Source organism: Cavia porcellus, unplaced genomic scaffold (genome assembly GCF_034190915.1).
Source record: "Cavia porcellus strain 051 isolate PalLab524CR breed Dunkin Hartley unplaced genomic scaffold, mCavPor4.1 scaffold_16, whole genome shotgun sequence".
Classification (NCBI taxonomy): domain Eukaryota; kingdom Metazoa; phylum Chordata; class Mammalia; order Rodentia; family Caviidae; genus Cavia; species Cavia porcellus.
In genome coordinates this window covers 7,325,454-7,353,337 of record NW_026947499.1, presented here as the reverse complement: position 1 = coordinate 7,353,337, position 27,884 = coordinate 7,325,454, and the positions used below count along the sequence as shown (strand labels likewise).

The 27,884-nt window shown below is 59.2% G+C and overlaps 2 protein-coding genes across 12 annotated transcripts in view; both read left to right on the top strand.

Moving 5' to 3' along the window:
• Window positions 1-3,703, top strand: part of Ccdc62 (coiled-coil domain containing 62) — a 33,996-nt gene extending 30,293 nt beyond the window's left edge. For 7 of the 10 annotated variants that reach the window (XM_063225550.1, XM_063225549.1, XM_063225545.1 and 4 more), the window contains 2 exons: window positions 2,771-2,860; window positions 3,094-3,703. In XM_063225550.1, coding sequence (XP_063081620.1) covers window positions 2,771-2,824 — 54 coding nt within the window. In that variant the 3' untranslated portion in view covers window positions 2,825-2,860; window positions 3,094-3,703. Of the gene's footprint in view, window positions 1-2,770 lie in introns of all 10 variants that reach the window. The other 3 variants (XM_063225548.1, XM_063225547.1, XM_063225546.1) reach the window with 3 other exon arrangements.
• Window positions 3,704-8,521: 4,818 nt separating this feature from the next.
• On the top strand, window positions 8,522-27,430 carry Hip1r (huntingtin interacting protein 1 related). Of its 2 annotated transcripts, XM_063225542.1 has the most exons (33): window positions 8,522-8,679; window positions 16,949-17,012; window positions 17,219-17,361; window positions 17,429-17,485; window positions 18,181-18,261; window positions 18,412-18,488; window positions 18,604-18,665; window positions 20,276-20,416; window positions 21,349-21,406; window positions 21,488-21,563; window positions 21,638-21,778; window positions 21,885-21,946; window positions 22,103-22,175; window positions 22,275-22,458; window positions 22,543-22,631; window positions 22,710-22,826; window positions 22,905-23,006; window positions 23,155-23,349; window positions 23,567-23,714; window positions 23,791-23,877; window positions 24,121-24,228; window positions 24,317-24,453; window positions 24,642-24,752; window positions 24,991-25,049; window positions 25,202-25,232; window positions 25,320-25,382; window positions 25,542-25,642; window positions 25,743-25,848; window positions 25,941-26,064; window positions 26,152-26,213; window positions 26,287-26,490; window positions 26,572-26,624; window positions 27,239-27,430. In XM_063225542.1, the coding sequence occupies exons 1-32, from the start codon at window positions 8,587-8,589 to the stop codon at window positions 26,614-26,616; spliced, it is 3,201 nt and encodes a 1,066-aa protein (XP_063081612.1). In that variant the 5' UTR covers window positions 8,522-8,586; the 3' UTR covers window positions 26,617-26,624; window positions 27,239-27,430. The 2 variants fall into 2 exon arrangements, with proteins under 2 accessions (XP_063081612.1, XP_063081611.1); XM_063225541.1 differs by having other exon boundaries at window positions 26,572-27,430.
• Window positions 27,431-27,884: the final 454 nt, after the last annotated feature.

Genomic DNA, 27,884 nt, shown 5'->3' with positions numbered 1-27,884 from the left:
CCTCCTGCCTCAGCCTCTCCAAGTGCTGGGCTTACATGAATGTGCCACCATGCCTGGCAAAAATTTTAAATGTTAATGAGGTTGAACTTAACAGTTTTATTTTTGTTTTAACACAGGATCTCAAAAAAAAATCCCAAAACACAGGCTGGATTTGAGTTTACTGCGGCCCTCCTGCCTCGGTTCCCTAGTGCTGGGACTGTAGGAGCAGTGTGCCACCACGTCCAGCTGTCACTGTGCTTGTTTTTACGTTGTTATTTTTCTGTCCTTTTGAGACGGCTCTCACTAGCAGTCCAGGCTGGCCTTGAGCTCACTTTGTAGCCCAGGCTGGTCTCCAACTCACAAGGATCCCCCTGCCTCAGCCTCCTGAGTTCTGGGACTTTAGGCATGAGCAACCATGCCTGGCTTAGAACAGAGAATCGTGCATAAATATTTAAATACTAACTTTATTGAAACACCATATGATTATTGAGACACCATGTGATTAATACAAGTTAGCTTTGGCCTCTCCGATTACAAGAGGTGCTCAGAGTGACAGCCACTGCAGCAAACTGCCGGAACGTGTACACACGTTTTGGGCAGACTGCACGTGATAAAATAGTAGGACAGCTCTGTACCCGTGTGGTGCTTAACAGGCGTGCAGATGCTGTCCTAATCCACACGGACATGGGGAGAGGCCCATGATCACAGAGACTTGGGCTTTCGTGAAAATGCTACCTGGGAGACCTGGCTGAGGTGGAGGTGGCAGGGTGCCGCTGTGCTGGGGGCTGGGCGAGCCTGGGTCATGGGGCGAGTGGGGGTCTGGTGTATTTCCAGTGGCTCAGTTTGGCAGGAGCGGTTCACATGGTACTTCTTGTGCCTGGAATTTCACTTAAACATGACCTTCCGTGTGCTCTGCTGCCCACTAACACATCATACTGTGGGGGCTGGTGGCTTCTACAGGGCGCTTTCAGCAGCATCTGCCCGAGGCTCCATCACTGTAGCTGCTGGTCCTTCCTGTCCCCCTGCCCAGGCCTGGTCCTTGGGTCTGCACCACCACAGGGTGCTGGGGTGGGGCCTCCGGGAGCAGCCTCGAGGGAGAAGGTTGGGGTTGGGGCTGTCAGGATCCCTGCCTCTCCTCCCTTCACTTGGTCACTGAGGAGAGCCCAGCTCCCTGCTCTGAGACTCCGCCTCACTCCCATAGAACCCTCGCCCCCTGCTGATAAGCAGGTGCTTGGTGCAGTAAGGGAGAACTGGCTGGCTGGCTTCCGGGTCAAATTGCAGGCTATTGTGTGAACAGGAGGGCCCTCGTTTTGGATGTGTGTGTGTGTGTGTGTGTGTGTGTGTGAGTGCACGAGTCTGTTTGCACACATCACGGTTCATGATCATTGGTCGCCTGCTCCGGGGTGGTTGGTAATGACCCTCAGCAGAACTGACAGGAAATGTACAGAGGAAAGGCCAGCAGGACCCCAGGGCAGGCTGCAAAGTGCCAACGCTGTTCCAGTTGGCGGCAACTTGGTTCGAGGGACTTTTTGAGTTCCTGAGACCCAGAAGGGATCTCCAGCCCAGTTTCTCAGCCCTTGGCAGGTGAGGGAGAGTGAGTCTGCTCAGCTCCCGTGGCTAGAAAGAGATCATTTAATTAGAAAAATGATCAGCTGCAGATATAAAATGTTTCCCAGTAGACTAACTCATTCTAGAGGTAGAGGACCGAGCAGGGTTTTTTGTCTTCTTTTTTTTGGTTTTTTGGTCTTTCTGAGACAGGGTCTTACTATGTAGTTCAAGCTGCCTTGAGCTCACTTTGTAGCCCAGGCTGGTCTCGAACTCACAGTGATCCTCCTGCCTCAGCCTCCTGAGTGCTGAGATTACAGGTGTGAACCATCACACCTGCCCAAAATTTTATTTTATTTCTTTTGTCTTTTCCATTTTTTATCTGTACCAGGGATCAAACTCATGACCACACACTTGCAAGGAAGGTGTTTATGCCACTGAACTAAATCCCCAGCTCCCAAAATTTTATTTTTTGAGGCAGGGTCTCATTATGTCCAGCTGGACTTGAACTCACTGTGTGGCCCAGGCTGGCCTCACATGCAGGGTGCCCCTCCTGTCTCCGGCTCGTGAGTGCTGGGGTTACAGGCATGCGCCACCACACCCAGTTCTGTAATACATTTTTTAAAGTAAAAATTCACTGTATTTTCCTGTCACACCATGTGTTATCTATCTGTTAGCATTATCAGTCTTTTTTGTGGGGAGCAGGTTGGGAAAGCCTGTAGGCCCCTTTCAGAATCACAGGGGTTTTGTTTTCCATGTTTTTATCAGGCCAGAGTAAGTCAGTTTACCACTGTGACAGTTTGGAGGTGTACAGACAGTGATACTGAATCCATCGCTAAGTTGTGTCTCTGTCCTCTCCGTGACGCTTCTCACCTGGTACCTCTGGGTCCCATGCCTGTTAAATGGCTTCCATTTCCGGCTTCCCCCGCCGGAAGCCCTGGCAATTGTGACTGACTTCCTGTCTCTGTGATTTGGATCACCCTGAGTACAGAGGGGAACACCGCAGGGTTTGCCTTTTTCCCTGACGTCCTCAAGGTTCATCCCTGTTGTGGCCCATGTCCTTGTTGTCTGTGATCTCAGCACTCAGGAGGCTGAGGCAGGAGGATTGTCATGAGTTCAAGACCAGCCTGGGCTACACAGGGAGACCCCCTGTCTCCAAAAAAAAGCATTTTGTTCTGTCTGTGTATAGTATCAAGTATTTCCCGGTTTCTCTGGCCCGGGTACTCATTTGGGAGTTGTTTTCTAGAGCTTAGACGTCTCAGAAGAGGCAGTTCAGGAGAACACCTTCAGCAGGCCCTGAAGAAAGCCAAGGGAACCCCAGTGTCCTCGCGCCCCGGTAAGTCACCTTCAACTTGTCCCTTGTCACCATGCAGCAGGCTGATGTTTAATGAGTAACTGGGGAGACTGATAACGGGGAGCGGGGCTCCCGTCGCAGCTTCCCAGTGGCTCCCACAGAGAGATCCCTCTGTGGGGTTTGGGTTTGGACTCTCTGCCAAGCATGCACCCTGTAAACTCTCTCTGGGTCCAGCTTTGATGCTGTCCGACCCCTTTCTGGTGCGGTTTCTTCAGGCTCGGAGCTGACAGAGCACAGACCTGGCCCCGGCCCGGCCTCCTCCTCCGGCCTCTGCTAAGTCCCCAAGCTGGAGGGGACCGCGGGTGCTCCACAACAGCTCAGACACCGAGCCGGAGCTCATGACTTCCATCCTGTGCCTGCCCCCCATGCTGATCCCTCCATTCCTGCCATCTGGGGCCCCCTCTAAATTCAGGAGGCCGGGGCCCCCCTGCGTGACGTTCAGTGCCCAGGGGAGCAGCGCAGGTTCGGCCCCTCCATGCCATCTGTTTCCAGTGAAGAGCCGTCCTGTGGCCTAGTCATCGGTGCCAGCTGGGGGTGATGCCGAGGGGAAGAGGACCCAGGAGACACAGGTGTAGGCAGTGCCAGCTCGCAGGCTTTGGGGTGCCTGGCAGAGCCCCGTCTTGCTGGGCCTGGGACCATCCTTCTGGCCACTCACACCAACCACAGTGTGCTGGGAGATGAATTATCACACGGATTTTTTTTATATTAAAGAATAAAACACATTTTACCTTGTATTTTAATTTTTGAAGGACTGTATGTCTGTGTCCCTTCTAAGAGAACCGATCCATTTCAGCCAATAAAAAATATTTTTAATAGTAAATGAAAGCCTTTCGCTCTGGTCTCCTTGTGTGGCACAGGAAGGAAGGCAGAAAGCTCGTCCCTTGACGCCAGACCTGGCCGGGCCAGGAGCGGGCACAGCGTTTCAGATATCAGGTTCCGTGGCGCGAACAAGCGCCCCTTTGTTGGAGCCTCAGGGCTTCCTCCCAGATGGTTTCCCGGGAGAGGAAGAGCCGCCCCGGTTGGCCTCTTAATTAGGGTGCTGAAAAGAGAAGTGGCCGGGGCTGGCCGCGTCCTCCATGAAGACTCAGCTCTCCCGTCCACCAAGGCTGGGGAAGGTGAGCAGGGACCAGCGCGGCGACCTCTGGGGGACAAAGGAAACTGGCTCTGGGGCCAGCGTCTGCCGGAGCCTCCACTCAGGGAAGAGGCCGCAGGGAAACTCCAGGAACTGCAGGGTTTGGGAAGAATTACAGATGACTGCATGGCTACAAGAAGTATTCTTAGCTCCCAGGATTGTAGTATTGGCAGCACCTCGTCTAGGTGAGCAGGCCTAAAGAGTGTGTGCTGAAAACAGCTGCAGGGAAAGTGTGGGCCAGGCGTGGCGTGTGCCTGTAATCCCAGCACTCAGGACACTGAGGCAGGAGGATGGTTCCAAGTTCAAGACCAGTCTGGGCTACAAACTGAGCTTAAGACAGGCCTGAGCTGCATAGCGAGACCCTGTCTCAAAAAGACAAAAGAGAAAAAAAGAATTTATATTTTAGGTTTTTTGTTTTTTTTTCTTTTTGGTTTTATTTCAAAGACACAGTCTAAGTATTTAGTTCAGGCTGATCTTGAACTCACTGTGTAGCCAGGCTGGCCTCAAACTGGTAGTGTCCCTCCTGCCTCAGCCTCCTGAGTGCTGGGCTCACAGGCCTGTGCCACCACACCCAGCTTCATCATCATTCTCAATATCAAAGGCACATCATTTTTTTTTTTTTTTTTTTGCCTTTTTTCTTTTTATCGGTACCATGGATTGAACTCACAACTGCCTTCTTCCAAGGCAGGCGCTTATGCCGCTGAGCCAAACTTCCAGCCCCAACAGCACATCATTTTAAGAAGTGACTGAACTATGCTATAATTTGCCTGCCAGAAATGATCTCAGCATTGGAAAAGACTGATTTAAAGGTATTTTTAGAATTTATGAACAGATCTTTTAAATAGAAGTAGAGATACACCCCCCAAAATTGATTTAACCAAGGTTGGTTGTACATGGCCTTGTTATCCTAGTATTCGGGAGGCTGAGACAGGAAGATCATCATGAGTTCAAATTCAGCCTGGGCTACACAGATCCTTTTTTTTTTTTATTGGTCCCAGGGATCGAACTCACAACTGCCTGCTTACAAGGCAGGCGCTTATGCCACTGAGTTAAATCCCCAGCCATAAATCCTTCTTTTAAAATTTTTTTTTTTTGGTACCAGGGATTGAACTCAAGACCTTGCACTTGCCAGGCAGGTGCTTATGCCACTGAGCTAAATCCCCAGTCCCAGAGAGACCCTTCAAAAGAAAAAAAAAAAAAAAAGAAAAAGAAGTGGATTTGTGAGTTCAGACAGAGCTGCGGGTAAGAGCCCCATCCTGCCCTGGAGACAGGACCAGGGTTTTCCTCCGCGGGGCTGCCTTGGGGTCCTGGGCGGTGGCTGTGCAGGTGCAGGGCCCTGGCTCCCTCACCACTCAAGGTGGCTCTCTCATACCCAGGTGGGGAGTTACCTCAGCAGCCTCTGAGGGCCAGGGACAGGCACAGCAGACTCCATTAAGAAACCAGGCACTCCCACCAGTGCCACCAGGGACACACGGGTTCAAGCCCAGGACAGTGGGGTGCAGGGCACACAGCCAAACAGTCTGGTGGGAAGCCAGACTCTGGTTGCTGGTCAGGTGCAAGCTGGACCAGTCCAAAAAGCAGAGGGAGGTCAGCACAAACACAGTCGCCCTGCCACACACCCGAGACCAGCCGTGAGCAGAACAGGCTTCCTCTTCCCCCACAGCCCAGTGAAGGAGACAGGTCTTTTTTATTTTTATTTTTTAATTGGTACCGGGGATCGAACTCACCACCGTCTGCTTGCAAGGCAGGTGCTTATGCTGCTGAGCTAAATCCCCAGCCCCAGGAGACAATCTTAAATAAGGCTCAGGGAGGGAGCAGTGAGTGCTAGGAAGGGAGGCTGTGAGACACGGTGACAACACAAATAGGGCAAGGGCAGGGCAGGGCGTGCAGGGATGGCCTCCATTAAGAAGTAACATCTGAAGCAATAGCTGAGTGCACTAACCAGGCAAACAGGAAGTGAATTCCAGACAACAATAACAGTGTGTGCAAAGGCCCTGAGGCAGGAAGGAGCATGATGCAGTCATAGATCTGATGGGCCAGGATGGAGCAATATGAAGCTGGGAAGAGGCTGGACTGGCCATGCATGTGGGTCAGCAAGGCAGGGTGGGGACTGCAGCACCATCCTTTCATAAATCTTCATGATGCAAACTATCTTCTCAGTTCTGCCTAAAATAGTCTAAACTGTACCCCAAATGTGTGGTTTTGCTAATATCTTAGGGAAAGGATTAAATAGCCTCAAGACACTTCAGAATGGGATCTAGGACCTGGGCATGGTGGCCTACACTCATAATCCCAGGCCTCGGGAGGCTGAGGCAGGAGTATCACCATGAGTTTGAGGCCAGCCTGGGCTCCCTGGTGGGTGCATGGAGTCTAGTGATGTGGAGAATCTCAGGCAATACGAGCCACAGCCAGTGCCGGACCAGCACTCCCAGCTGAAGATGTTCTGAGAGATGAATCTTGACAAACAGGAGGGGGCAGTTCCTGTCCTGTGTCCCCAGCAATGGCCTCAGAGAATAAACAGGTGCAAGTCCACCCTCGGCTGTCATCTCCCACAGTGCTGCTGCTGGGCTGCTGCCAGGCTCCAGGGCCCTGCACAGGGTGCGTCCCCGCTTACCTCAGCCTCCTCACAGAGACTTCTGGGCCCCGGCTGGAAAGCAGGCCTACGGCCGACTCTCACAAGCAGGAAACTAGACACCTCGACCAAAAAGCTGAGCACAGATCCAAAACTGTGAGGCCCACGGCTGCTCATGTTAACTCATTGTGACAGATGTCCTGAGCTGTGTGGTCACGGGGTGACCACTTCTGTCCCCTGCGGGAAAGGAGTCTGAGAAACAGCTGGCAAGGAGGAAGGAGCCCACACTGTGGTCTGCAGCTGATTGTGCCTAGTGATTAAACTGCTAGGATTGGAGACAGGATAATTCCCTAAAGGCTGAGCATAGGACCTGGAAAATACACACTCAATAAACATTGGCAATTGTTGTTCTGCTGTCACTCTGGCAAAGAAGCTTTCCAATTACTGGAACTAGAGGAGCAGGATTAATCTCTCTCCGAAGCCAAGTGAGAGGACAGCCGTGTCCCATGCAACTTCCAGGGTCCAGGGGCAGTGGTTGGGCAGGACAGCAAGGGGTCAGAGAGCAGCAGGATAGAGTTCTGGCTCAAAGAGTGCTTCTGTCTCACAGGGCCACGACAGCTGGCTTCCCAAGGTAGCAGCTTCCCTCTGACAGGTAGGTAACCCTGCTGATACCTTGCCCCCAAAATTGAGGGGACTGTAATCCCAGCACTCAGGAGGCTGAGGCAGGAGGATTGCCAGTCTGGGCTACATAGATCAAGGCCAGCCTGTACTATAAAGCAAGACACTGTCTCAAAAAAAAAAAAAAAAAAAAAAAAAAAAAACTCAGCAATTTCTCAAGATGAACATAACTATTATTATGTATCACAGATGTATACTAATGATTTTTTTTCTTTTTCTTTTTGGGACAGGGTCTCACTGGGCAGTTCAGGCTGGCCTTGAGCTCACTTTGTAATCCAGCCTGGTCTCAAATTTGCAAGGATCCTCTTGCCTCAGCCTCCTGAGTGCTGGGATTACAGGAGTGCACCACTATGCCCAGCTCTTTTGTTTTTTGAGACAGGGTCTTGCCATGTAGTCCAGGGTGGTCCTGAACTCACTATGTGGCCCTGGTTGGGTTTGAATTTGCAGCAATCCTGGTTCCTCAGCCTTCCGAGAACCTGGATTACAGGTGTGTGCCACCACACCAAACCTAAAATTTTTAAAAACAGAAAAAATTTGAAAAGAATGGGGGCTCTTTAGTACTTTTGTGGGGCAACTTCACAGCTACATTCTGATAAGAAAGCTAAGAACAGCAGAAACAGCACATTTTTATTTTTATCTTGAGACAGGATCTCTAAATCAGGCTAGGCTCACACTAGCAATCTTCATGCCTCAGCCTCTCAGCGCGGGGATTACGCGGCTGGGCCACCGTGTCCTGAACTTCGGGTTGTTTTTCTTCTCTTCAGTCTTACGACCAGCATTTAAAATCATGCCTCTTAGGCCACCTCTTGGCATCTTTTGCCTCTCGCTTGGGCGGCCCCCTGGGCTCTGCCCGGTCCGGATGTGGGTTTGTGGCGAGGATGACAGCTGCGCTGGGTCCGAGGTGCACAGGAAGGGGACCCCACACGTGTGACTCCTTAAATAAAGACCCGAGCTTGGAAAACGCCAGGTGGCTGCGAGGCCATCGCCGGGCCCACAGAGGCCCCGACGTTTCCCCCAGCGGTGTCAGCGGGCTCGGGGTCAGGGGCGCTTTTCCTGCTGGGCTGGCGCTGCGGCGGGGCGGGGCCTGCGGTCCCGGCCTGGGGTCCCCGCGGGCGGGGGAGAGGCGTGGGGCGGGGCGCACCTGGAGGCCGAGAGGGCCGGAGCGGAGGGCGGGGCGCCCTGACGGAGGGGGGCGTGGCCGGGCGGGCAGGGGGCGTGTCCCGGCGCGGCCCCTCCCCGCGCGGCGTCGCGGTGCCTAGGCTCGGGCGCGCGGTCGCTCGCCCAGTCGCGCGGAGGGGCCGGGCCGGGCGCGGCGGCGGCGGCGGGATGAACAGCATCAAGAGCGTGCCGGCGCGGGTGCTGAGCCGCAGGCCGGGCCACAGCCTGGAGGCCGAGCGCGAGCAGTTCGACAAGACCCAGGCGAGCGAGCGCGCGCGGGGCCGCCCCGGGCCTGGCTGTCCGTGGGCGCCGAGCTCCGCGGCCCTGGCCGGCGCAGGTGAACCGGAAGCCGTGCGGCTCCGCGCCGGCCTGGGCCGCGGCGCCGGGGCTGCGGGGGGCTGGGCGCGGGCCTGGAGGCGAACTGGGGCCGGTGTCCGGAAGCCCGGAGCGGGCTCGGTGGCCGCGCTGGGGTCCTGCGCCCGCCGCGGGCACCGTGCGTTTTCGCGAGGAGCCCGCCGCTTCCGTCCCTCCCAGCTGTGGCTCATTACCTGCGGGTGAAAAGTTGCCCGGGCGTCGCCGGGCTCGTTTGCTGGCGGGGTCCTCGGCCAACTAGCCTGCCACCCCCTCGTTAAACGCCGGCGCCCGGCGACGGAAACTTCCAAGGCTCCTTCCTGCGCTCCCACGCGTCCGCTGTGCCCCAGCCGAGGGCCCATCCCGGGAAGGTGCTGGGTGGAGAGTAAATAATGACTCGGGTGTGTGTGTACACCTGTGTTTGGCAAGGACACGCGATGGAGGCTTTGCTGTAGGTCTGTTCTTCGCGCCTTCTCCCCGAGGAGAGTATTTTTGAGACAGGGTCAAGCTGTTCAAACTGGCCTTGAACTCACTGTGTAGCTCAGTATTTGCTGCAGTCCTCCTGCCTCAGCCTCCTGAGTGCTGGGATTACAGGTATGCGCCCTCCACACCCAGTTCCGGGTCCTTTCTGTTTGATGAACCCAGAGGTGTCTTTATCCCTGGGAGATGTGTGGAGGGGCACATACTTACTTACCTAAGGAAGTCAAGCACGACTGAAATGACCAAAAATTTTGACTTTAGAAATGAGGAAGCCAGTCTGAAGCAGGTAGTGACATTTGCATTTCTGGGTTCCCGGAGCAAGTTCCTTCTCTTCTGTCCCAGAAGAGATTGGTGGCTTTCAGAACAAGTCAGGGTGCACATGCTTTTTTTTAAAATAAGAGAAAACACTGGGGGACCTCACCTCTTAGTGACAATGAAAGTGAAAATGGAACCCCAGGATGTCAAGGCTCCGTCCTCCCAGTGCTGAAGTCATTCTGCTTGCAAAAGATTAATGTGTCCATGTGATTGCTGTCATTGTCATCTGGCCCAGCCTAGAGAGCCTGTCATAAAAAAAACAAGCATGGCATTTAATTTAAAGTCATTAACACAATTAATTGTGCCAGAAACTTGCAGAACGCAGCGAGAGACACTTAGAATTGGCAGAGAGAGCCTAAGTGTTGTCAGAAACTTTATTTACCCAGTTTTTTTATTTAAAAGGCGGAGTACATTGGTCTTGCTCAGAAATGATGGGGCCACGTTCCTGGCTGTCAGAGGCAGAATCTGACCTAAGACCGTATGTTTTGGTGCCAGTGCCCATGGAGGTGGGGTGCTGTGGCTGGGTTTGTCTTCAGTGTGGCGAAGGGAGGCTGTAAGAACCAGGTTTTCTAAGTGGTTAATATTTAATTAGATTGTTCCCAGAAATATCTAGTGAGCTGCCAGCCAGGCTCCCCAGTGGAAAGGGCCTGGAGGGACCGGGCTACTGCTTCTGTGTCTCCTTGGGGGTGGAAAATAGCTTCCCTTCTGAAGGCACGGCCCACCGTGACATTGACCAAAGCTGCCTGCCGGGGCCTTGGGGCTGACTCAGGAGCTTACTCCTCCCTGCCTACCAGCGGTGTTTGTCCTTTCTTGGGTCAGGAGGAAGACAAACGCTCCCAAGTTTGCTTTCTGGACAGGCCACGCCCTGTTTCTTGTGGTCTCTGCCATAAGCTCTCAGGAGCGCCAGGTTTTGCTCTGGGCAGCCTGAGCCTGTGGCGGGTGGGTCAGGAAGTCCTGAGGTGCAGAACAGAAGCTATATGTTCTCTTCTGTGGTTTTAGTTCCTTAAGGGAGAAAGCCTCTTTTCAAACAGAGGGGCAGGATTTTAGTGGCTGCTTCTCACTGTTGTCTTCTGTGTACAGAGTGCTACAGAATACATTAGACCTGTGTGCTGAGCCTGAAAGTTGGCTGTGGTGTTCAAACAATGGTCTGTACTTAGGGAGGCCGAGGCAGGAGGGTGGCAAGTTTGAGCCTTGCCTGGGTAACATAGTGAGACCCTATCTAGAAATCAGAAGTGAAAAGGGGTGGAGATACAGTTCAGTGTAAAGGTCCTGGGCTCAATCCCTGGTACTACGTGGAATAAAAAGGCTGACGTGCCTTCAGGAAGCAGGCTTGTAAGCAGGAAGACCTGATTCCTAGCTGGTGTCTCTGAGCAAGTTGCTTCATTCCTGAACACTTCCTGTCCTGTGTAGAGAGCTGCTCCCAGGCTGCTGTAAGGAGAGAACCATGGAGGCAGCCAGGTAACGGCATGGTTGTGCCGTGGTCCCTGGAACCAGTGCGTGTGGTACAGTACTGGGCAGAGTTGATAAAGCACAGGGGTCTGGGGTGCACAGCACCTGACTTGCACCTGGGCAAGCTCATGGGGTGTCGGGGGACCCAGCAGAGCCACAGGCTCTTAAGGTACCGATAAGAGGCAGCAGAGGTCGGAATGATGCAATCTAAGGCTACACTGCCCACAGGCGGCTTTGAAGGAACCACCGAGGAATGGGGCCCCTCTGTGGGCCGCAGGACCTAAACTTCTGTTTTAAGCCACTGAGCCTGCTAGAGGCAGTTTGTTGTGGCAGTCACAGAGCAGAGGCAGCTCAGAGGCTGGCATGTCCAGATTGGTGACAGAACTGCACAGCCCGCACAGCAGGGAGATCTTGCAAAGCCTGACGTTTATCAGCAGCTTGGGAGTCCTCGCCCTGCCTGACAGATGCAGAAGAGCCTGGACACACTTGTGGCTCATCCAGCAGCCACTAGAAGAGCACACAGACAGGTGAAGCTAATTTCATTTGAATCAGTTGTTTGGTGCTGGGGGCTCTCACACTGAGCTAATTTCCCAACCCTTTTTTTATTTTCGGAAGAGGTCCTGTCAGGCACCAACTTTCGGTCCTCCTGCCTGAGCCTCCCACAGTGGTGGGAGTTGATTTTTTTTTAAAATTTAATCCAATGTGGCCTTAATGGAGCCCTTTCAACACATAACCACTGAAATTTCTGAGTGTGACATTTCACATTTTGCTTCTCTGCTAAGTCGCTGAAATCTAGTGTACATCTGACATAGCTCACGGGTCAGGTCTCAGAAGACACACATAGCTGGCTGCTGCTTTGGACAGCACAGTGTTGGAAGCACCAGGGAGCTTTTAAAACAAAGCATGCAGGCCTCGGCGGCAGCAGGATTCCTGGATTGCATTGGGGCCAGAATCCCAGCAGTGGGATGGCACCGAACTTTCTCAGCCGTGATTAGCAGACTGCAGGGCACAGACCATCCCTCCTGCCTACCTCTGGAATGTTTGTGGTCAGGAGCACAGGTGCTCAGTCCCAGTGTGGAAGACCCGGGTAGAGGGTGACTGGGGTACGTCTGAACACTGTGCTGGGCTGCCCCTGCCCCACCACGTCCCCAGCAGCAAGCAGAGTCCCAGGGCCCAGGGCCGGATGCCAGAGGCCAGCCAACGCCCTTCTGCAGGGAGAGAAAGGACCAGGTCTAGTCCCCCCAGGCCACCTCCTAAAGCTCAAGGTGGCCAGAGGCCCCCCCCCTTGCATGTCACCTTCCTGAGGCCACTTGGTGGTGGGGAGGCTGCCTGTTCTCCAGCCCTTCCTGCTCCTGCCTGTGTGCCCAGCACGCAGGAGTGTGCTGCCAGGGGCTGAGACTCTTCCTTGGCCCTCACAGCAGGGAGGAGTGTCAGCTGCAGCTCAGTGCTGGGGCAGAGCAGCTGGGAGGCTGGCTTAGGTCCTGTGCCTCAGTTTCCTCATCTGCAAAATGAATCTACCAACAGATTCCCCCTTGTGGGGGGTGGAGGGTCTGTGGGTGTGTATGGGCCTGATGTGTGGTGATGCCGGGCTCACTGTGTACAGAGGAACAGAGACCGTCCCTGTGGGGTGCTGACCTGTGCCCCAGTTGAGGCAGCTGTAAGTGGGAGCCAGGGCTGCTGCTGTGTGCCAGGCAGGATTCTACGCCAGGGTCCTTCCTCAGCTCTGTGTTTTGTATCTTCTGTTGGGTTTTACTGATTGCACAGTGTGGCTTCATGCTCCATCCTCCTGCCTCAGCTTCTTGGGTAGTGGAACTAGAGACTGTGTCCCTGTACCTGGCTGGAACTGCCTGTCCTAACAGGAGGAGCATGCAGACATGGCCCTGAGGCCAGCAGCAGGCCGGAGCTTGTGCATGAAACCCAGGTGGCCCGAGTGGAAACCTCGGAGTGGCGTCAGGGAACCCAGCTGCTAACCTGAGACCTCGGCCTCGCCTTCCCCAGCTCTGCCTGCCTGCCAGCTCCCACTCAGGTCAGGTCTGGCTCAGATGTCACCCATTTGGGAAGCCTCCTCTGCCAGGGCTCCCTCATGCCCATGAGCACGCTCTGTCCCCATGTCCCACTGCGGGGTAGGACACAGGACAGCTAAGAGGCCAGGCCTGCTTAGGGGCTGTCCATCCCCTGGCCCCACAGCGCCCCTCTGACACATCCTCGCTCACATGCCCTGGAAGATGTAGTGCAGATGCGGCTGTTTTCCCTCTGGTGAAATAAACACCAGCCGCAGACAGCCACGGGCTCACCTGCCTGGGTGTGACTCAGTCCCCTGACCCGTGGGACAGACAGGTCTGCAGTGACGTCACCAGTGCCCGGGACGAAACCACTGGGCTGGGTCCCCGTCCCTTCCAGAACTGGTGCGGCGGGAGTTTGACTCAGGGCTCCCGTGTGTCACCCATAAAGCCAGGCACACAAGTGACAGTGGGTTGGGCTGTGACACTCTGGCGTTCTCAGAAGCACGGATTCCCCCTGGGGCACACTCAGACGTGTGGGCTGTGGTGGCCCAGTTTCCCCAGTGGGAATGGTGGTGGGGCTGGGGCCACCAGCACAGAGGGGCGGCCCAGGGAGGCCGGGCGCTTCCTGTCAGGGCAGCGTGCTCTGCGCAGTGCACTTGGCCTGGCCACACAAGTGCTGTGTTCGCCGTCATCAATGGCCTTTGAGGTGGCCAGGGTGCCTGAATGAGCGCGCTCTGTCCTTCCCGCAGGGCTTTGGCAGCACAGAGCAGAATGACCCGCCGCACTGCCAGCCTCCTGGCCGCGCTCTGAAGAGCATCTCTGTCCCTGCCAGGGCTGCCGTGGCCTCGTGATAACAGCACAAGGAGGCTTAAGTTGATTCATTCCAGGGCCGATTTTAAAAACAGAAATTGTGTTATAGCTACTTCCCCGTTTAGCGCTCGTGGCTAAATTATTAGCTGGAGAGAGACACTGCCGTTAAGTCACCCAGTCCTTGGGCTAGAAAGTGCTTTTGTGCATTCGAGTGTCCCTCTCCATGTGTCCAGGGAAGATTTACTGGACTGAGGCGGGGCGGGGCGTGCAGGCAGGGGCTGGCCCAGCCTGTGTCAGGCCCTGGGTTCCATCCCCAGCACCACAGGAAAGTAAAACAAACAACGACAGATCTGTGACCCCGGTGTGGTGGGGGAAGCGTGGACACAGCAGGGGACCAGACGGCCCTTGTCACTGGGTACCTACAAGGGTGGGGTCCAGGACCCCAGCAGCTTGGGTCTCAGGCAGAGTGATGCAGGCTCGCCTGGAAGCTCCACTGTCCAGCCGGGACTTGGGACCACGGGTACACCATGTGAGCGCTGGCCGTCCTCGGCTGCTGGGGAAGGAGGACAGGGAAGCCTGACCATGTGCTCGCACTGTTCGCCTCCTGGCATCATGCTGGACGGCTGGCTGACCTGTGGCTGCGGCTGCATGGGCACCGAGGGTCATCTGCACTTACGCTCCAGGTGTTGAGGGGGACAGACAGACAGGACTTCCCGAGGGCAGGTGCCGAGGGGGCATGCAGCAGGATGTGTGACAGCGCTTGGAAGGTGGTGGAGGAGGCTGGGTGGGCCATAGCTCTGGGAGGGTGGGGGCAGGGACAGAAGGCAGCCGCAGGGCTGGGGACAGGCAGTGGTTGGCTGGTTTGCTGCACTGTGCCAGGACTTGTCCCTGTCCAGGTCCCCTGCCCTCCCTCCTCTAGCCTGCAGCTCTCTCCCCAGGTCTCCTGCCACGGAGCCCACAAAACAACACTGCCCGCTGCCCAGGGAGGCTCCATGCCTCGGCAGAAGTGGGGAGAGCCGCTCTTCCAGGCTGCCTCAGTGCCACCCACTGTCCCCTAGTGCACCCCACCCAGTGGGAGTTGAGTGGAGACAGCTCTTCTGAGCCGTCTGAGACTCCTTCTCTCCAGGGATCTGACAGGAGATTGGGGTGCCAGGCAGCAGGTGGACTCTCCTGCAGTGGTCACCATTGTCCTTCCTTCTTTCCCCAGCTCTGGGTTTTCTCCCCTGCTCACGAAGTCAGGAGCCTGGAAGGTTCCTCTTCGGGATGTAGAGGGACTAGCTGCCTGCATTCCCACTGCTAGGACAGTTGTGGCTCCCGAGCAGCCAGGGTCCTGGCCAGAGCCCACAGTGTGACCCAGGCTTCCAGGAGCTCCCCCTCTCCCTGTAAAAGTGGGCCCTGTTGAGCAGGAGTGGGGTGGCATCTCGAGAAGCAGCATCACCAGAGTCAGGCCTCCTTGGGGCCCCATGTAGAGAAGGTGTCAGGACGCCTGGCAGTGAGGACCCTGCCAGAGGCCACTGTGTCACCCTGGCCCGCTCCTGGGATGAGGCCTGGCTGCCGCCTGGGAGGAACAGAGACTGGGGATGCCCACAGCCCCCACTGCGTGAGCACTGGGCTCCCTTGTGTGGCGCCTGGCTGCCCCACACATCAGCTGCCTGCACACAACAGGCCTGTGTTCTGGGCCATGGGTGCCTGGCTGACACTGCTCTGTCCTCTCCTGCTGCGTCCCCTGGTGCCACGATCCGGAGACCACAGGCAGGCCGCACCATCCCAGCACGGACAGTGTCACTGTTGGGGCAGTGGAGCAGGCTCGTCACCACCTTCCTCATGGAGTTCTGCAGGCCAGTGGCAGTCGTTACTAGAACCAGCTCCAATGTCAGGAGGGCCGAGGCCAGGTTACAGTGCTGAGGCCAGGTTACAGGACTGGCAGTCGCTGGGAGGCGCTGAGCCACTTACTGGGCGCCCCGCCCCCCCAGGGTGTAGAAGCAGCCAGACTCAGTACTGGCTTTGCCCTTTTATCAGAGGAGACACTGGATCCCTAATCCTGAGGGCTTCAGTTTCCTCCCTAAGAAAGCTGCATCATAAACTAGCTGTGGTGATGCAGGCCTTAACCCCAGCACTGTGCAGGCTGAGGCAGGAGGGTTTCAAGTTCAAGCACTTAGCAGTGACTTAGTGAAGACCTTTCTCAAAATAGTGGCTGGGGACATGGCTCCAGGAAAAGCCCTGCGGCCACTCCCCAGTGCTGAGGGGAAGAAAGGCGAGGAGAGAGGGAGAGACCGGGAAGCGGGTCCTGCCCGAGGCTGTGGCTGTGGCGGCTGTGCGCTCAGTGACCAGTGCCACTCGGGCAGGTCTGGTCTCCGCGCCAGCAGGGACCTCTGGTGGCGTGATGTGGACTCTGCAGACAGGACAGGTGGCTCTGCCTGGCTGGTTAGGCTTTGTGAGCATAGGGCAGCAGCCCCTTGGGTAAGAGAGTCCCTGTACCTTTGTGAGGGGGTGGAGAGCCGCCGAGGACCAGAGTGCCATACCCTGGGCAGCCAGGGAGGCCAGGGTTCTCACTGCCTGTGCCTGTTGGGCATCCGTACTCCTGCTCGGGCTCGGCTGGACGCTGTTCTGTGCCTGCTTATGGACTTGCCGCCAGGAGGAGCCTCACTGCCACCTGGATCTGGCGACAGCACTGCTGGGCCCCGGCTCCACTCCCCCAGCGTCCTCCTGGGTGGGGCAGAGCCCAGGCAGAACGGGGAATGAGGCCCCCTTGTGGCCGATGGGTGACAGGGCTTCCTCCTGGGAGGGGACAGTGTCACTGTTCAGGAAGGGCCTATGCCAGGCAGGGGAATCTGGTCTCAGGGCTCTGGGGCTTCTCCCCAAGGACAGGCCACAGGATGCCAAGAGACTCTTCCTTGGGCCTTGGGCGAGACAGCAGTGTCACCCAAGCCACCAGCACAGCTGGTGGTGTCCTCTTGCCCAGGGCCTGGGAAGCCCCGTGGCTCTGGTCTAGGAGTCAGCGGTGCTGTGTCCACAGTCACAGCAGACCGTGCTTGACAGCAGCAGGGCTTGGGTGACAGCCCCCCTCAGGTGGCCCCCGGGAACCCCGACAGCTCTTAACAGCTGCCTCCGTGTCCCCACAGGCCATCAGCATCAGCAAGGCCATCAACAGCCAGGAGGCCCCGGTGAAGGAAAAGCATGCCCGCCGTATCCTTGTGTCCTCACTGGGTCCCCAAGGCTGGGATGGTGGGGATTGGGGAGCAGTTAAAGTCTGGGCGCAGCTCCTGCTGCCTTGTCCTCGCTCCTGCCTGGCTGAAAACCTCCGTTCCCACAACCTGGGGTGCAGGCCCTGCCCCATCCCTCCCGGGACTGTGTCCACCAGCACTGCCCCGCACTTGGCCTTGACCGCGCAGGCATCATCCTGGGCACGCACCATGAGAAGGGGGCCTTCACCTTCTGGTCCTATGCCATCGGCCTGCCACTGCCCAGCAGCTCCATCCTCAGCTGGAAGTTCTGCCACGTGCTGCACAAGGTCCTGCGGGACGGCCACGCCAACGTGAGTGCCACCCTCCCGGCCCCGTGGGCTTCCCTGGCCAGCACCTCACTCCTGCTCGCCCCCGCAGGTGCTGCACGACTGCCAGCGCTACCGCAGCAACATCCGGGAGATCGGGGACCTGTGGGTAGGTGCTGGGGTGGCTGTGGGGTGTGGGGGGTCCGAGCTGTGCATGGGCCCTGTGGAGCCTGGGCTGGCGTCACCTCTCCAGCGTGGCAGTCAGTCTGGCGGTGTGGACCCCAGTCCTGTCCAGGCAGGGCTGGCGGTGGCATCCCCGCCTGCTCTTCAGGACGCTCCAAGATTCCCGAGCCTGGGCCTTGATCCCCCCCAACCTGGAGTCAGGAGCACGGTGGGGTGACAGGGCCTCAGTCTCTGTGCTCTTGGCACTAAGGGCCCCCTGTATCGCATCCTTGCCCCTGAAGGCGAGGGACACGATGTTCACAGTGCCCTCTGCAGACAGCTGGGCCACGGCGTGGGAGGGACAGGACAGGGCATGACAGGCAGCCTGGTTGCCTCTCCCTTATCTGCCTGTAGCACTTTCATGAAGTATCCGGGCTCGGAAATGGCCCGCTGCCTCGAGCAAAGCACCCTCTTCTCAGGAGAGGTTCCTGGCTAGAATGACAAGGCCAAGATAAGGGGAAAGCTGGAGACAGGGCGGTAGTACAGGGAAGCGACCGCCGCGGGAGGCATCGGCTTTGTGTCTGCCTCTGTGCCATCCCCATCCTGTCCCACCTCTGTTTCCTTGTCTGCCCAATACCTGCTGCACCTGGGCTCTGCATCTCGACCTCAGGGCAGGGACCTCACAGAGCTCTGTCCCTGCAGGGCCACTTGCATGACCGCTACGGGCAGCTAGTGAACGTCTACACCAAACTCCTGCTGACCAAAATCTCCTTCCACCTCAAGGTAGTTTCCTTGGGGGGCTGCAGGCTCTGTGCCCCCGCACAGCCTGTGCCCTGTCCTTCCCCAAGGCCTTGCCACACCTCAGGCTGCTCAGCCATGAGGGCAGGGCAGCTGTGGGTTGCCATCCTGCCTGCAGCTGGGGTCTCTCTGCAGCACCCCCAGTTTCCAGCGGGCCTGGAGGTGACGGATGAGGTGCTGGAAAAGGCGGCTGGGACTGACGTCAACAATATGTGAGTCCCCTCCCCACTTCCCGATGTCCCCAGCCCAGATGCCTGTGCAGGGGGTGGGGACTGGGGGATAGCTGGGGCCCAGCCACTCAGCCCCCGCTCCACTTTGCCCTCACAGCTTCCAGCTCACCGTGGAGATGTTTGACTACATGGACTGCGAGCTGAAGCTGTCAGAGTCAGGTGGGGGCGGAGAGGATGCCGGACTCCGAGCAGACCGATGGGTGTGCACAGTGCAGGCCAAGGCCACTGGCCTTTGAGGAGAGCAGTCTGTCACTGAGCTGTCCCTGGCCGCTGACAGCATTCTTAGGTGCAAGCCAGCTGTGGTAGTGCACACCTATGATCCTATGATCCTGGGAGGCTGAGGCAGGAAGATTTAAAGTTCAGAGCCAACCTGGGCAAGTCAGCCTGACCTTGTCTCAGCAAATAAAAAGCCCTAGGGTGGGGCTCAGTGGCAGTCGCGCTTGCTTAGAGTGTGAGGCTTGGGACTCGGCCCCCAGCACCACAAAAACAAGTTCTTAAAGCTCCTGTCCTCCTGGGGTCCACGCCCATCCCAAAGCAGGTACCTCCCGAGCCCCAGCCCCAGCCACGGCCCTGGCCTGTCCAGGCTCGCAGTCTTCAGTCCCTGCTGTGGGTGTCACTCCACCAGCCCAAGAGGGACGGCCTGGGGCTGTGGTTCCCTCCCCGAGAGGCCCTTGGCGGCACTGCCTGCTTTCTGCCCTAAGCAGCCCAAGTCACCCAGGGCTTGGTAGCCCAGGAGTTGCCAGTGGATGGGCAGGAAGCGTTCCCCACGGCGGTGTGAGGTGCACACACTGCGCTAAGGGACACTGCGGGTTGAGGCACGGTGGCTCTGCCCTGGGCTCTGAGCTGTTCCCATGGGGCTCTGGGGCTAGGCCCTGGGAGGGGCACACAGGCAGGGTACAGGGGCGCAGGGTATGGCTCCCCAGTGCGTCTGTGCCTGAGCCTGGGCTGTGGCTTTGCATCCTGGCAGACAAGTGCTAAACCCAGGCCCCTTGTGGCCCAGAGGCCACCAGGCACAGGCCACATCCCACCCTGGCTGCTCCAGGTCCCGGAGGAAGCCCAAGCAGGCAGCAGCGGTCCCCACAGTGGATGTGCAGGGAACCCAAGGCCCCCACCCACAGGGATGCAGATGTGTCGAGGAAGCACAAAATGAGGTCACAGTGGTGCCGGCCTCAGCTGTGGCCCAGCAGCTTTATGGGCTGAGAGATGGTGTGGAGCTGGGATGGTGCAGAGGCTGGGAAAGGCCTGAGAACATCTGTGGGAAGCCACGCAGGCCCCGTCCACTGTGCTCTGTCCCGTTGGCAGGGTGCCCACTGGAAATGGAGGGGCCACGAGGGGGCTTCACTCCTCTTTCTGTCCCGTCCCCCCAGGGGTCCACTCACAGCCCCTGCCCCGGCCTGGCAGGGTCTACGCGCAGTGGTGTAAGCGCTGGGCCCCCATCACCTCTGCCCTGGTCCGCTGCCTGCTCGCTGTCCTGGGGAAGCTGTGGGCCGGGGAGGAGGCAGTTATGTTTGTCTTTGTCCCTCAGCTCGGTAGTTCCAGTCAAGCCTGATAGCCAGCCTGGGGGGAGCGAGGTCTGGGAGCCCAGGTGCCCACCTTGTGCTTCTCAGCTTCACGGCGGGTTTAAGTGGCAGCTGTCGCCCTGTCTTGCTGGTACCTCACTGTGACCTTGAAGGGATGGGTCGCTCTGTCACCAGCTGGTTGGGGCAGCTGCCTGGGCCAGGGCTCCAGTCAAGCCGCTCACGCGCTCTCCTCCCACCCTTTCCACGCAGTTTTCCGGCAGCTGAACACGGCCATTGCTGTGTCCCAGATGGCCTCGGGCCAGTGCCGCCTGGCCCCGCTCATCCAGGTCATCCAGGACTGCAGTCACCTCTACCACTACACAGTCAAGCTGCTGTTCAAGCTGCACTCCTGTGAGTTACCACGGTGACAGTGAGCTGTTCACCTGCTTGTGTGGAGAATGGGTGTTACGAAAACAACCACTGGAAGATCTGGTGGTGTAGTTGTACGATTTTTTTCTTTTTTTTGTATCGGGGATTGAACTCACGACCGCGCACTTGCAAAACAGGCGCTTATGCCATGGAGCTAAATCCCTTGCTAGATTCACACTTTAAAATTTTTAAAAACATTTTTTTGGTGCTTTTGAGACAAAATTTCACTGTACAGTTCAGGCTGGCCTTGAGCTCACTTTGTAACCCAGGCTGGTCTCAAACTCATGGAGATCTTCCTGCTTCAGCCTCCTGAGTGCTGGGATTACGGGCACGAGCCACATATCTGGCAGTTTCAGACTTACGACTTTTTGTCCCCACTAAGGATTGAACCTAGGGCATTCATACTGAGCCAAGCTCCTTTTTCTTTTTTGAGACAAAGTCTTAGTCATTAAGTTGCCCAGGCTGAACTCAAACTTGTAATCCTCCTGCCTCAGCCTGCTAGCTTGCTGGGATTACAGGCTATGCCACTGCACCCAGCCCCTTTGTGACTGTCCCTGGCTTCTGTAAGACAGTGGCCCCTCAGCTACTTTGACTTGTCACGCCACATTCTAGGGGAGCAAGAGTGAAAAGGCATCTGTTTCTGTGGGTGGGAAAGGCCCTGGGGGGACACTGTCATCTGACCACCCTGAGAATCACTAGTGTGCCTGCCGTTTTTCCTCAGCTAGGATGGGTATGGTCACAGCAACCTCACGGAGGTGTCCTCGAGGCCTGGTGTCCCCATGCCAGGGGCCTATGCTGCGGTCACAGGTGGTCTCTGTGATCCGAGGGTTCTGGAACACAGATGCAGTGGGCGGGGCGGGGGCCCCAAAGCACTGCATGGAGAGGAAGCGCCCCTCAACTCATGCTATCCCCAGGTCTCCCAGCGGACACACTGCAAGGCCACCGGGATCGGTTCCATGAGCAGTTCCACAGGTACTGGGTACAGGGCCAGCCTGGCTGCAGAGGCTCTGTGGCTGCCAGGTGACCTGTCCCCTCCTCCTGTCTCTGCCGTAGCCTCCGGAACTTCTTCCGCAGAGCCTCGGATATGATCTACTTCAAGCGGCTCATCCAGATCCCCCGGCTGCCTGAGGTACCTGCACCTCACCCCGGCCCTGGGGACCACCAGGGAGGGAGGCTAAGCTGCCCTGACCTCTGTCCCTGCAGAGTCCCCCCAACTTCCTGCGGGCCTCAGCCCTGGCAGAGCACATCAAGCCTGTGGTGGTGATCCCCGAGGAGACCCCAGAGGATGAGGAGCCCGAGAACCTCATCGAGATCAGCACAGGGCCCCCCACTGGGGAGCCTGTGGTGAGCACCTCAGTGCTGGTGTCCTGCGTCTAGCCCCGAAAGGCTGGGGGGGGGGGTGTTGGGCAGCTGGCAGCAGGGATGAGGCGGGGCTCACTGTGCCTTGCAGGTAACAGCCGACCTCTTCGATCAGACCTTTGGACCCCCCAACGGCTCCCTGAAGGATGATAGGTGAGGCCAGGAGCGCTGGGCGGGACAGGACACCGGTCTGCAGGGAGCTGGACCAGAGCTCAGGAGCCAGCGGGGGGTCACGGTGGTGGCGGCTGGTGATGAGGGCGCGAGTCTGGCCTGTGGGTGACCGAGCCTGAGCCCTGGGGCCTCTGCCAGGGACCTCCAGATCGAGAGCCTCAAGAGCGAGGTGGAGCAGCTGCGCACCGAGCTGGAGAAGATCAAGCTGGAGGTGAGGCGGCCGCCTCGGGTGGGCAGGGGCTGGGGGCAGGACCCCAAGGGGCACAGACCCCGCACCGTCCCATCCTGCCGTCTTGCTGCCCGCCCGCAGGCTCAGCGGTACGTGGCACAGCTGAGGGGCCAGGTGAACGCGCTGGAGGCCGAGCTGGAGGAGCAGCGCAAGCAGAAGCAGAAGGCCTTGGTGGACAACGAGCAGCTCCGCCACGAACTGGCCCAGCTGCGGGCCGTGCAGGAGGAGGGCGCGCGGAGCCAGGGCCTGCGCGAGGAGGCGGAGAGTACGCGCGGGACCTAGCGGTGCCAGTGGGGGGAAGGGAGAGGGCCCCCAGCAGCCCCCGCAGCCGGCTCCTCTCCTCCGGCAGGGAAAGCGAGCGCTACCGAGGCGCGCTACAGCAGGCTCAAGGAGAAGCATGGCGAGCTGGTAAAGGCGCACGCTGAGCTGCTGAGGAAGGCAAGGTGCCCCCCGGCCCGCGCCCCCGCCTCCCCATCCCTCTCCCCGGGCCAGCGCTGAGCCTGTGTCCTTCCGCAGAACGCCGACACCGCCAAGCAGCTGACGGTGACGCAGCAGAGCCAGGAGGAGGTGGCGCGGGTGAAGGAGCAGCTGGCCTTCCAGATGGAACAGGTGAAGCGCGAGTCGGAGATGAAGGTACGGCCACGCCCTGCCCCGTCCGAGGCCCTGCCGCGTGCTCCACCTCGTACCCCATGACACTGTGTCTCGTCGCAGCTGGAGGAACAGAGTGACCAGCTGGAGAAACTCAAGACGGAGCTGGAAGCCAAGGCCTTCGAGCTGGCACACACGCAGGAGGCCCTGAGCCGCACGGAGCAGGTGCTGCAGGCCAGGCCGGGACTGGGTGGGCCAGGCAGACCTGCCCTTCCAGGTGCAGGGCCACCCAGGGGGGCGTGGTGGCCCCGGGGCACCTAGGGGACACCCAGCTGCATGGCCCCGCCCTGAGCCAATGGCATGACGTCTGCAGAGCGGGTCAGAGCTGAGCTCTCGGTTAGACGCACTGAGCTCGGAGAAGGATGCGTTGGGCAGCGCCGTGCGGCAGCGGGAGGCCGAGCTGCGGGCCGCCCAGCACCTGGCCCAGGAGAAGGAGGCAGCCCTGAGCCAGGAGCAGCAGCGCAGCTCCCAGGAGCGGGCCGAGCTGCAGGGGCGACTGGCACAGAAGGTAGGGGTGCCCTTGGCTGTCCTCCCAGCCGCGGATGCAACTGCCCAGGGCTCAGGAGCACAGCTTCGGCCTCCTGGGTGGCTGCTGGGGACAGCATGGTCACCCTTCTGAGCCACTCACCCGGCCTCCCCCCACCACCACCACCACCACCTGGGGTGTAACCAGAGTCATGGGAGGGCCACCAGGACATCTATGTCCTGTCCCCCACACCACCCAGGAGTCTGAGGAGCAGGGCCTGCGGCAGAGGCTGCTGGATGAGCAGTTTGTGGTGCTTCGGTGTGCTGCCGTCGAGGCCAGGCGCATCCTACAGGATGCCGTGAGCACCCTGGATGACCCCCTGCACCTGCGCTGCACCAGCTCCCCAGGTAGATGCCCCACTGCCCCCCCATGATCAGCCCAACCCAGTAGGGGCCACTGGGCTCACGGCACTCTGTGTTACAGCCTTCCTGGTGAGCAGGGCGCAGACAGCCCTGGATGCTGTGAGCTCCCTGGAGCAGGGCCACAGCCAGTACCTGGCCTCCCCGGCAGGTGAGTGCAGCCTGTGTGCCCTCTGGGTCCCTGGCTGTCCCCCACCATAGGGAGATTTCTGGGATGTCGGGCGCCACTGCAGAAAGCCCAGGATGGTGGCCAGTAGGTATCTTGGGGGCAGAGGAACAGGGCCTTCTCTCTCTGTGAACTGGGGATGCTGTGCCTCACATCAGCTTGCAGAGAGGACAGGACAGGCGGCCCTTGCATTCCCCCCACTCAGCTGACTTGATCCTTTCCGCCCAGACGCCTCTGCCCTGGTGGCAGCCCTGACCCGGTTTTCCCACGCGGCTGCAGATACCATTGTCAACGGTGGTGCCACCTCCCACCTGGCTCCCACCGACCCAGCTGACCGTAAGTGGGGCCTGGGTGGCTGCGGCCAGGGGTTCCAGGCCTCCTCTGGGACTCGGGTGCAGGCTCAGCTTACTCTGTCCCTCTGCAGGCCTGATGGACGCCTGCCGGGAGTGCGGGACCCGATCGCTGGAGCTTATGGGGCACCTACATGAGCGCCAGGCGCTGGCACAGGCACAGCCCGGCCTGGTGCGGTCCCCCCTGCAGGCCATCCTGCAGCTGGGCCAGGTGAGGCGTGCTGGCACCTGCACACAGCCTGGGGGTGCCTGGAACCCACCTTCCCCACACCCTCCAACTTCCTGCGTCCCTACTCTGTGCCGGGCTAAGGCACCTTGGAGTCTGGGGTCCCTGGACCGCTCTCCCTGGCTCCTGTGGTCAGTGTGATCTGCCTGCCTGTGTGGCTGTCCTCCTCCCAGGAGCTGAAGCCCAAGAGCCTGGATGTGCGGCAGGAGGAACTGGGGGCAGTGGTCGACAAGGAGATGGCGGCTACATCCGCAGCCATCGAGGATGCAGTGCAGAGGATCGAGGTGAGGCTGGGATTGAGGGTCCCTAATTCCTGCAGAAGCCCTGGGAGCTGGGCGCAAGCTGCATGGAGCCTTGCACTCAGCCTCAAGACCCACAGACAGCGCTTCTGGAGCCCTCGAGGTGGGAGCTGGGAGGGCAGGAGGGGCTGGGGTTCCTGCCCTGTCCTGGGACTGCAGACACTGGGCCCCCTGGCTGCCACAGTGCCCACTTGGGCCAGCTCACGGCTGTCATTGGCTGCAGGACATGATGAACCAGGCCCGCCATGAGAGCTCGGGGCTGAAGCTGGAGGTGAATGAGAGGTTCGTCCCACTCCTGCCCCCAGGGAATGCCCAGCCCCACCCCAGTTCTGGTCTGGGAGGTCCCCCTTGAATGCCACCTGTTCCCCTGCCCTGCTTTGGTCACATCCTACACAGTGTCACACCTGCCACTCTGTCCTCCCATTGTTCCTCAGGATCCTCAACTCCTGTACAGACCTGATGAAGGTGAGTGGGCCCGGGCCTGGGACCGGGGCGGGCTCCACTGCAATCCAGGGAGGGGCCGTGCCAAGAGCCACGTGTCTCGGTTTGTAGGCCATCCGGCTCCTGGTGATGACCTCCACCAGCCTGCAGAAGGAGATTGTGGAGAGCGGCAGGGTGAGCTGGGCCAGGGCCACGCAGCTGCCAGCCGGGACAGAGTCCCCAAGGGCGACTGAGCCAGGCGCACAGGCCCAGGGAGGCTGCAGGGTGTGTGTAGGAGAGGGGTGAGGGTTGGGGGCGGTTTCCCTCACCTGTGACTCCTCGCACTGCCACCAGGGGGCAGCCACACAGCAGGAATTCTACGCCAAGAACTCGCGGTGGACTGAAGGCCTCATCTCGGCCTCCAAGGCTGTGGGCTGGGGAGCTTCGCAGCTGGTGTAGGTGCCCCGGGGCCGGGGTCTGGGCTCTGAGCCGGGGAGCCTGGGGCAGGGCGGGGCTGGGCCCTGAGCACGATGCCGCCTGCTCGCCCGGCCGCAGGGAGTCGGCAGACAGGGTGGTGCTGCACACTGGGAAGTACGAGGAGCTCATCGTCTGCTCGCACGAGATCGCTGCCAGCACCGCGCAGCTGGTGGCCGCCTCCAAGGTGAGTGGCGCTGGTGTCCGAGCCTCCCCTGGGTGCCGCGACTGCTGGCTGCAGCCAGGGACCCACGGCCCACTCTGTCTATCCCCACTCAGGTGAAGGCCGACAAGCGCAGCCCGTGCCTCGGCCGCCTGCAGGAGTGTTCCCGGGCCGTCAACGAGAGGGCCGCCGGCGTGGTGGCCTCCACCAAGTCGGGCCAGGAACAGGTTGAGGACAGAGGTGACCATGGGTGGTGACAGGGGCTGCTGGCCTCGGGCTGGGGGGCAGTGGGCGCCAGACACTCAGCCCCTTGTCTCCTGGCCACAGACACCATGGACTTCTCCGGCCTGTCCCTCATCAAGCTGAAGAAGCAGGAGATGGAGACGCAGGTGAGCAGCTGGGGCCGGCCATGGCTTCGTCCCTGCCGGGCCAGCACGGTGCTGACCATGCGTTGCGGCCCAGGTGCACGTGCTGGAGCTGGAGAAGACGCTGGAGGTGGAGCGTGTGCGGCTCGGGGAGCTGCGGAAGCAGCACTATGCGCTGGCGGGGGCCGTGGGGCCGCCCAGCGAGGAGGAGCCCAGCCAGCCCACTGCAGCCCCTCGGGGGGCCTCCAGGAAGCCACCCCTGGCCCAGAAACCCAGTGTGGCACCAAGACAGGACCAGCAGGTGCAGGGCGGCAGCGCGGGGGTGGGGGGCCACGCCGAAGGCTCCAGGCCTTGCCCACTGATTTCTCGTTTGACCCCACAGCTGGATGGCAAGGACGGCCTGTACCCCGTTCAGCTTGTCAACTAGGCCCCAAGGTCCAGCAGGGCAGCTGGGGGGCCTGGGTGTCACAGGGCTGGGCTGAGAGGGTTGCCCGCTCGGTGTCCCCAAGGCAGCCCTTTGGGAACATGGGCCGAACGCCCACCTTCATCTGCATTCCTGAGTGTTCTGCCAGCACTTGGGGGACAGGGCCCTCAGGGGCCACCCTGCTGTCCGGATGACAGCTCTGAAGCTGTCAGTCAGAGGTGGGGTCTCCACCAGCGCCTGCTGACAAGGGCAGAGCCAACAAGTAGCCTGCATCCTGTCTCCCAGACTTGGTGCTAGGGCCCCCAAGGTGGGTGCCCCACAGGTGGCCAGCGCCATTCCAGTGCCAGGCAATAAGGACCTGAGCGGCTGCCGTGGCCACACCCACAGGTAGTGCCCGCCCAGGTGCTGCCTTGGGCCCTGGAGTGTCACTCTCAGCTGGACTGCGGCCATCCTACTTCAGTTTTCCGGCCAGACCCGGCTGCCTCTGGCCCCACCTTGGTTGGAGAAGCCAGAATCCATGGGTCCCTGTCTGGGGATGAGGAAGTGGTGGTTACCGGGAGGGGTGCCTGGCATGAGCACCGGGGCTTGCAGTCCCTGGTGGATTTGAATTTTGCTCCGAACCCAGGCGGTGTGACTGGAAGGGGGAGACCCAGCCAGGAGAGCAGAGCCAGCGGCTGGAGTGGATGAGAGATGGGCACCCCCTTGCCAGCCCCTTGGTGGGATGAGGCAGCCCCTCCTGTGTCCTGGTCAGCATTCCTCACTTGAAGTTCCACTGGCAATAAAACGCACTGACTGTTGTCACCAGGGCCCCAGCGAAGGCCTGTGCCTGACGTTTCATTTTTCCAGTGATGCACAGTTCCTCTTCAGGCCCTGGGTAAGGGTGCCCCTCGGTTCCACAGGTGATAACACTGGGCAGCAGCCTTGGAGAGCTGGCTTCCCTCCAGTGTGGGGCTCAGCTGTCTCTGCTGCAGGAGGCTGTGTCAGGAGCCGCAGCCCAGGGTTCCACCCACACCCCTGGTCTCCTGGGCCATCCTTGGGTTACATCCTGTGTCCACGCACAGCTGGCAGAAACTGGTCTGGCCACCTGGAAGATGGTTGTGTCGTAAATGCTACAGGTCCAGATGCCCTCACCTAAGGCACTTGGCCAGTGTGGGTCAGGACAGTGACCACCTCCGAGTTCTCCAGCCCCAACCTGAGCAGCTGCTCTGGTGTGGGACCTGCAGACAGCCTGGTCTAGGTGCCGCTCACTGCCAGGCCAACGGCGTCGCAAC